This window comes from Pterocles gutturalis, unplaced genomic scaffold (assembly GCF_000699245.1).
Source record: "Pterocles gutturalis isolate BGI_N339 unplaced genomic scaffold, ASM69924v1 scaffold26319, whole genome shotgun sequence".
Classification (NCBI taxonomy): Eukaryota; Metazoa; Chordata; class Aves; order Pterocliformes; family Pteroclidae; genus Pterocles; species Pterocles gutturalis.
Genome location: NW_010131416.1, coordinates 1 through 8,690, shown reverse-complemented (window position 1 = coordinate 8,690; position 8,690 = coordinate 1). Strand labels below are relative to the sequence as shown.

General features: G+C 48.6%; 1 protein-coding gene across 1 annotated transcript; it reads right to left on the bottom strand.

Annotated features, from left to right (window-relative positions):
- Positions 1–1,884: 1,884 nt before the first annotated feature.
- On the bottom strand, positions 1,885–8,358 carry ZFP91 (ZFP91 zinc finger protein). Its single transcript, XM_010080607.1, has 9 exons — positions 8,130–8,358; positions 7,841–7,877; positions 7,258–7,350; positions 6,788–6,910; positions 4,465–4,515; positions 3,910–3,988; positions 3,440–3,554; positions 2,843–2,942; positions 1,885–2,466 (listed from the first exon to the last, which is right to left on the bottom strand). Exons 1-9 carry the CDS (start codon positions 8,356–8,358, stop codon positions 1,956–1,958), a joined length of 1,338 nt encoding a protein of 445 aa, XP_010078909.1. The 3' UTR covers positions 1,885–1,955.
- Between the last annotated feature and the right edge of the window lie 332 nt (positions 8,359–8,690).

Genomic DNA, 8,690 nt, shown 5'->3' with positions numbered 1-8,690 from the left:
GCTGCAAACTGCTCAGCCATGAACCACCCCTACACCAGAAGTGTTTCAACTTGCTCTGACAAAGATATCAGTGTACTGGGGAAGGGAGGGGGCAAATCAGGGCAAACGGGCCAATAAAAGCTGTCAGGCTTGGGCCACAGCTGGATTTCCAGGCAGCACAGGGGACAGAGTGGGTGTTCAGAGTCAGTTTCCTGTAAAAAGGTTCCAAATAAACTCACATTTTACTGCCATTCTCCAGACCCCAGGTACCTGATTTTGCCTAGCTGCTGTGTGCTACAGACCAACTGAGCTGATCTTGTGCTTGGACAAGATACTTCAGCTCTGCACCCAACCACATAAACCAAACCGAAAAAACAAGCAAACAAAAAGCCCAGGTTATTCTTCACCTCTTCCAAAACCACTATGATTAAAGGCCACTGAATCTCCACACAAAGTTTCAGATAAAAGCAAAAAGATCCAAGTCTCCATAGCAGACACGTGTCCCATGTAGACTCTTCCAAGGGCTCAGGCTGTCCTAACTACACTGGCAGGCAACACTTGAACTGCCTTGCTCCACGGAAAGCAGGGGTGTTCGTGCAGAACAGAGAAGCTTTGAGAGTACAGCTGCACAACACCCTCTTCCCAAAACGGGGGTGGGGAGAGAAACTGACAGCCCCTTAGTCCCACATCAGTCTATTGCCTTGGATAAACAAGCCTGAGACAACCTCATCCAGACCCCGCTTCTGTAACTTTGTCTAGACCTGGAAAGGAAAGGCAGAGCTGGATGAGGAGCACAAGATCCCCCAGCAGCAAGCAGCTCACAACTGTCCCAAATCACAAGAACAAGTTCCAGGCTAACGACCTTCTCCCCTGAAAGGCTAGGGAGCAAGGGGGAGGCAAAAAGAGCACTTAATGCAAGGAGCTCACCCTGACGTGGGAGGGAGGGAGACCACAGCCAGCCGTTCCATCACTCACCTCATCCTCCCGCTAAAATGCTGCTGCAGAGACTCCCACTGCAAACAGGCTCTTCTCCAAGGGCTCTGCCTCTACTCTGGAAAAGCTGCAAGAGACATCCGAGTCCAGAATGCTGCCTTCACCTCAGCTCTCCCAGCTGCTGTCACGGTGGCACGACGCGCTCCCTGCAGCTCACCAGTGCTACTGGGAAACAGGCTGAACCCCTTCCACCCACCCCCTAAGAACATAACTAAAAAATACCGACCCTTTTTTATCAATAAATAAGGAATCCTGTTACCACAACACAAAACCGAAACATGTTCAAAGTGCAAATTACTGTCGTCAAACTGGGATGCTCCTCCTTGCCTCTCCCACGCAGGGCTCCCGTAGCCCCCGGGCCTCTCCAAGCAAACATCATCTATGAGCCAGGGCGTTCCCTCGACTTCCTGCCAGAGCTGGAGCAGAGGAGCGCAGTGGGAAGAGGGACGTGCACTGTTTCACAGCTCACCCTGCTGAGGGGGCCTAAAGTGCCAAGCCAAACTCCCAGCCCCGGGAGGAAGAATGAGACTGCAAGGACCAGAGTGCAGCAATGCATAGAAGTCGGGACCAGGGCCGACAGGGAGTCCTAAGAAACTCGCCCAGAGCACATCAAATGCTTTCTAGGTTGCAAGTGGAACCACATCAAGGAACCAGAAAGGCATTTGCTTTGGGGTAGAGCGAAGGGTTTCAGCAGTCCCCTCCTCCGCTGAAGAAATCCGTCACTCCATCCAACTTGCTCTGGTAATGGCAGCACATACCCCTTTCTACAAAGGAGCTGTGGGAGAGAGAGAAGTGGTTGGGAGAAAGAGGATGTACTGTGATCCACGCTGGAGGGGAGCAGACCCTTCGGCTATTTATAGTATTGTAAGTCTCATTTAACTTTTCTCTCTTTCACTAAGTATAATACAAAAGGCTTTTTTTTTTTTTTTTTCCTTTTAAATACAGAGTCCAAACTGTCCCAGCACCCACGTGCTCCCTGCCCACTACGGTCCAGCAGAGTCTGAATCTTCTATGAGCACCTCCGTGGTGGCTCCCAGGATCTCTGTGTTCATGACCAGCCCCTCTGGGTTTGTACTGCTGCCACTGCCCACAAAGAGCTTGCCATCAGCCACCAGGCTCACGCGTTCTGCCCCACCGCAGTATGTCTTCGGCATCCCGTCAGGGGTCAGCAGCAGGCAATCTGCTGGGGCAGCACTTCCCAGGGGGTCGGGAAGAAGGGGGAGGCCCTGGCCATCGGTGGGTGGTGCAATGCCCTCAGGATTAGTGCCCAGGATGTCGGTGCTGGTGATCAGGGCACCTGCGTTGGCAGCCAGCGCTTCAGCAATGAGCACTTCGGGGTGGCTCTTGGCTTTGTGGGCCACAACGCTGTCCTTCTTCTCAAATTTCTTGCCGCAAATGTTGCAGGAGAACTGGTAGTAGGAGTCCGCATCGTGCTTCTTCATGTGCCAGTTGAGCGAAGCCTTCTGCCGGCAGGTGAATCCACAGATCTCACACCTGGGAGGGGAGAAGGGGGAGGTCACAACAAAGAGACATCCCCACACACTTGTGGGGACAGCAGTAGCAAAGAGGCAGCCCATGAAAACAGCAGGGGCTCGAGAAAATGGGATGTCACCATAGCGCCAGCTCTCCCAGTTTTATTTGCAGAGGGCTTATGTTCCTCAGATCTCTACTGAGACCCTGCCTCAAGGAGCAGGTGAGGCAAGTGGCACCTCGAACACTCCTACAGCTGTGCGTTTAGAGAGAGCCGGGACACCAAGAACAGGTTCCAGCCCTGACCTCAGAGCCGCCCCTGCTCTTGGTGCACTCCAAGCCCAGGTGAATCCAAGGGTCCCTCAAAGCAGGAGAGCAAGAGACAGGCAGAGGTACTCACTGCAAGGGCTTCTCGCCTGTGTGGATCATTCGGTGCACCGCCAAGTTATGAGAACTCTTAAACGCCCGGGCACAGTACTCACAGATGTAATCCCTTTGATCTAAAAAGCAACACCAGTTGAAGCATTACTCTCCTGCAGACCTGCTCCCTTTCCCAGCTCTCACATGTTGCAGGTAAAGCTGCCCAAGGAGCAGCCAAACGATAAGTGCTGGGAGGCCAGCAGGCACAGTAGAGGAGGAGGCATCCCACAGTACACCACAGCAGCTGATCGGGAGAGGTAAGGTGTTATTAAGACTCTCCTGAGAGCTAATTATCCATTCTGACCGATACTGAAGGACTGGCAAATTAGGATAAAGCTTGGCTTGGTTTATCCCTCTGATACTTGCCAGGGGGTGAATTAAAAACTCTATAGCCTACTTCTTTAATTTCCTTAAAAGACGGTAATCCATAAGGAAACAATACTCTGCTGCAGCTGCAAATCTATGCCACTTGCCTTGGTTTCACAATCCCCAGAAGTCCTAGAGGCTTTTCCATTTTTTCCCCTCTCTGTTCACTGACCTGAGGAGGAGTTTGTATCTATTTCCCACCTCCCTGTACCTGTGTGGTGTTTGGCATGCCGCAGGAGCTGCTTCTGGAGTCGGAAGAGCCGACCACAGGAGGGATGAGGACACACGTACTTTTTCTTCAGCAAGTGCTGGTACTTTATGTGATGCTACAAAGGAAGAGTGAAAGGTTGTAGACTCCCTCTTATGGCTAAGGGAACAGTTGAGACGCATCAATCCCAGATGGTCCCTCAGCGGGCCACCCAACTCCAATCACTGACAAGACACCGTTTGAGCCATTGAACAAAGGCTTTGATCTCCATTGAGAGAAGAAAGCCAAACGAATGTGGACATTTAGCAACAGGACAGATATGGAGACACACGTGGCCACAACTGATTAAGTCTACCAAGATGACAGCGTTAGAAAGGAGTGCTTCCATGCCAGTGGAGGATTAGCTGCCTGTTCTAAAAGGCCCTTCCCTGCCCTCACACGTGCCGTTCATGAAGTGAAAAATCTGAACCAACCTGCAGGTAACGTGGGTGAGCCAAGACTGTGCCACAGCCTTCCATCTCACAGCGGACGTACTGTATCGGAGGCTTCTTCCTAAGAAGTCAGCATGGAAACGGGCAAAGTGGTTAACTGATGCATCTGAAGCCAGCAGCAAGATAAATGAGCGTGAGTGTGAGAATTACTGCTCCAATATTCCTGATAGAGGTTCTGTCCATGATTTCCCTCCACTCCTAGGACTACTTGAGGGGTCTCCCCAGAGCTGAGAAAACCCCAGGAGACACAGATTTCCCAGAACCTTATTGCTGGGCAATGCCAGGCTAGGGATGCACTCAGAAAGGGTTAGGGAGGGGCGGGGTGCAGGGCTGGTTCAGCTGGAAGAAATCAAACCCACACCTACAGGGAGAAGGAAAGGAGGGAAGTCAAGGCACACTGCTGTTTTTATTTCTTTCCCCTTTAAGGAAGATTTCTATACTGTGCAAGAGAGATGGCTTTGAGACAATCAACATCTCTGTGTACAACTCAAGGGAAGAAAGTCTTTCAAACAGAACTGAGTAGCGGGGATAGTTTACCTTCTCTTGGGCAGCCTTGGGCTCTTGTCATCCTTTCTCCTCCTTCCCCTCCTGTAACAGTGTTACAGAAACAGAACTGAAAGAAGCTTCTTTACACTGACAGCGGGCAGAATTTTTGAAGTGTATGCTCTAAAGCGGGAGCATGCTGTAAGAAATACTACAGAACTCTTCTATGCTTTTAGGCTTAAAAGTAACACCGCACCAGGCAAGTCAGCCACCTGCTCTGGATCAAAACACATGTAGAGTTTCTAAGGGAACACTCTTGTAATAGACGGGCAGGTTCCCTAAGGTAGTTAAATAACCAGACCTCCATGAAAATTGTCCCCGCATTTTGCAGAACTAACACATCGTACAGAAGACCGCTCCCTATGAGCCAGGCTCTCCATGTTTCTGATACCTGGGTGACACTTTTTTATGCGTGACACTGTGTGGCACACAGGAGACCTCAAATAGCCCTGCCTCTGCCAACACAATCAGGCTGCACGACTGCCCGCTAGGTCTGGCGTACAACACATCTCTGAACGTGGTTCCCTCGCTCAAATGTGTCTCAGCCCACCATTCACCACTGTGCAAACACCAGTAAACAGGTATCGGACAGCCACAGCCCAGCAGGCTGCGGATAGAAATTACCAGCTCCTCTGCCACAATGGAGTGAGGAAGGGCTAGTTAAAAAAAAAAAACCTCAACCAGGCATCACATGCTTCACATTTTTTCTTTTCAACCTTCAACTGTCCAAACAACTTGAATTAAATTAATCCCTTTCTAGGCTGCACATCAGCACACGAAATCCTGCTCTCCTAAGTTTCTGCTGCAGACAGTTAGCAAGCTATCGCCTCATTAATTGCAAGCTCTAGAAAAATCAATCAAGAGCAAGTTGGAGGCAGATTCAGAGGAAGGCAACGTTCTTGAGAAATAAATGCCCCTCCCCTTTCCTAATACATTTTTTTAATAAACATAATTTTGCCAACACAGTCCAGAACTGATGGTGCACTGTATTTCCTCTGCTCTGTTGGGTAATGTTTCATACCACGTGAAAAACATCAATCTGCATGCCTAGGAAGAACAGGATTAATGATCTGGCAGCTATTTTACAGTCCTCTGAATTAACTGTAGCAGCTTATACACCTGTCAATACAAAAATCAATGCTCCATCTGAGCAGACCCATGCTGACACGTAAAATGCACCCTCCCAAGCAATAGCTCTGCCCAGAACATCGTGCCTGTTCAATCGTATTGCTGCAGAGACGCTTACAGGAGATTGATGGAAGTCTTTTCTAGACTGTACTGAGACATCTTTGTCGACAGCAAGACCATGCCAGTAACATGCTGAACAGGCACTCAGCATTCAAGCAACACCTTCAGAAGAGACACAGGTTTTATTGTGAACAAAAGTAGTGTATGATCCAAACAACACATCCACAAGCCTGAGAAAGCCATCTCTAACAGGGAAAAAAAAAAGTTCTCAGAATATCAGCATCCTTACAGCCCTCCAACATAAATCAGCTCTGCAGCAGCTTGGGAACAGCAAGAGAAATTAAAACCCAGGTGTGCAGAACCCCAGGCCACACACCAGCAGAGGGAGCACCATTTGTTCCAATTGCTCACAGAGGAGCTGAAGTTTGGTTTTTTGGTTTTTTTTTTTTTTTTTTGGGTTTCCCCCCCCACCCCCAGGATTCCAAAGAATGGCTTTCACACAGACACTTAAATCCAATCTACCTCAGTTGCCAGAAGGAAAGCTTCCATGTTGAGTTCCAGTGACAGCAAACCCAAGGGTTCTGAGTCTCCACTCAAAGCACTAGTGACTGACCAGGTAGCAAAAGTTTGTTCTTTTATTTCTCCAAAGCAAAGGAGAACACAGCTGTTTTTCCTGAGGTCTGGCATGTTACTCCCAAATGTACAAAGAGGACACTTACCACACAACACGTACAAAGTATTCGCGTGTCTGCCTCTAGGTACACAACAGAAGAGATCTTGCCTTCTCAGACTGGCTTTCTAATCCAGTCTAATCCACTTCAGACATCATAACAGAAGCCAATTTTAAGAATGCTCTGAAGTATTTCACTACTGTACACAGGTAGGCCGACTAAACTACGGTACGGAGAGAAACCCGTCAACTTAAACTAAATGAAAATACCAACTCTTTTATTTTTCCTTGCCAAACATGTACAAGATACTAGGAAGCAGGACTTCTATCAGAACAAAAGGCTTTCAGGCCCAGAGGAGGAGGGGGGAAGCCAACAACAACAACAAAACATTGTTGAACACTAGCCAGAACACAAAACATACAATACACACTGCTACATAACTGCAGAGTTTTACTCACTTCCTGGGTGGTTCCTCATCTTCCTGACACTCACTCTCTTCTTTCACTTCTACTTTAATCTCTTTCTGTTTCTCTTTTTCCTCCTTCCCCTTGCTAGCTTTTCTCCTTTGCTTTGGCGCTTCCCTACAAAGATACAAACACAATATATTACTCCAATACTCTTCCCATTGTCTGCTTTTTACGAAGATTTAAGCAAAAACTGGATCAAAGTTTAAGTCTATTTATCAAGTCCCACTTCCAAGCAGAAGTGTGAACAAGGATTAAGGAAGAACCTGGCAGTCAGCAGGGCTCTAAAGGCTTTAGAGTCTGTTAGAGAAGAACAGTCTTGATAGCTGCATGCCACGTCTAGAAAACAACGTGCGATGGCAGCCATTCCACCCCAGCAACGAACACAGGTTCTTTGGGTTGTATTAAGCTCATTCAATTAAGATGTAAATTTTTTTGGTATAAAAACACATAATCCAATATACTTCTCTAGGTGGGGCTTGTAGGTTTCATCTCTTGGATCATCTTTGAAGGGAACTTCCTCCTCACTGATGAGCATCTCCTCCTCATCATCACTGCTGGGAGAAAAGGAGAAGAGAGGACTTTAGCAGCAACAGCTCAAGCACTACTGCAAGAATATTAGTGCATCATTCCCTAGGATGGGAAAGGCACCATTACCCGGTGCTTTCTCATACAGCGCAACTGGGGAAAGCTACAGCGTGCGCTGACTAAAGAGCAAGATGACAGCCAAACAGACAGGCCGGGCAGAGGAGCCTTCCCTTGTGAGCCCACCTACCTACAGCATCTGCTCCCGAAGGGATAAACCTACCAGGTGAAATGCCCAGATCAAATCTTACTATCTGTTTCTCCACAATATCTCCTGACATCTGCAGTCTATCTGCAATCCAGACTGAAAATGCAAAGGTCCAGGACTGAATGAAAACAGAACTGCTATCCGTCCCATAGATCCTTTCGCAGAAGCATTTATTTTGAAAACACTCAGGCCCTTATTTTCTCTTCTTGAGACACTAAATAGTAAGAAATACCACAAAATAAAGAGCTTTCTACCTGATTCCAGCTGGAGACTGGTGCTCTTCTGTGACCTCTGAAAGGAAAAGTCACCATTAGGTTTCAATCTGTGTTCACTGCAGTGAGCCCATCTGTCTCAAGATACCTCCATCGACATTCAGTGCCAGGAGTGCTGGTGGCAGAAGGTACTCATGACCAAGAAGCACCACGCCTGCACCAGCCACAGGCTGCATACAGCTCACCAAGTCACACCCACACCCAGCTCCCTTCAAAGATTCCCAAGACCTGACTATATCCAGGCACCCTCATGCCGGGGCTGCCCCCCTACCATATTCGAGCTGGTCTGTGTTTGGCTCCGACTTGCAGACGAGCTGCAGGGAACCAGTCTTGGATCTGGAGGCACGTGAATTCTCAGTGTCACGCTGGCGAGCCGCGGCGGCCGACCTGCTGCTGCGCCAGCTTCTGCTGGGCCTGGCTGCGCTGACTGGAGAGCCATAGCTGAGGGTGCTGGAAACCTCCTCCTCTTCCTTCTCTTCTTTGGGAACTGAAACACCCATTGCAACCTCTTTAATAATGACAAAAAGCATAAATGCCATCATTAACTCTCACTCCTCTCTGTTGCACAATGTTGAACAGCATAACTGCCCCCTCTGCTCTGATGGGGAAGCCATCACCTCTCACAGATTTGGAGAGGAGCTCTGCGAAGCCAGACACGACACACCCCAGGGTCTCTCCGCAGCAAGCCTTCACTTAAAACTCTCACCACATTTCCTACTGCCTCCAAGTAAAGACACAAATATTTAAAAACAGCTTACATTTCCCTCTGATAAAGGCTTGTAAGATTTGTTAGCTCTGATCTCCCCTAAGCAATACAAGACAGACACTCATA

Coding starts and splice junctions, on each gene's coding strand:
- ZFP91 (XM_010080607.1), bottom strand. CDS start 8,358: ATGGGTGTTTCAGTTCCCAAAGAAGAGAAGGAAGAGGAGGAGGTTTCC. Junction 6,911..7,257: donor TACAAGCCCCACCTAGAGAA/GTATATTGGATT, acceptor GTATCTTTGTAG/GGAAGCGCCAAAGCAAAGGA. Junction 2,943..3,439: donor GCATGCCAAACACCACACAG/GTACAGGGAGGT, acceptor GTTGCTTTTTAG/ATCAAAGGGATTACATCTGT.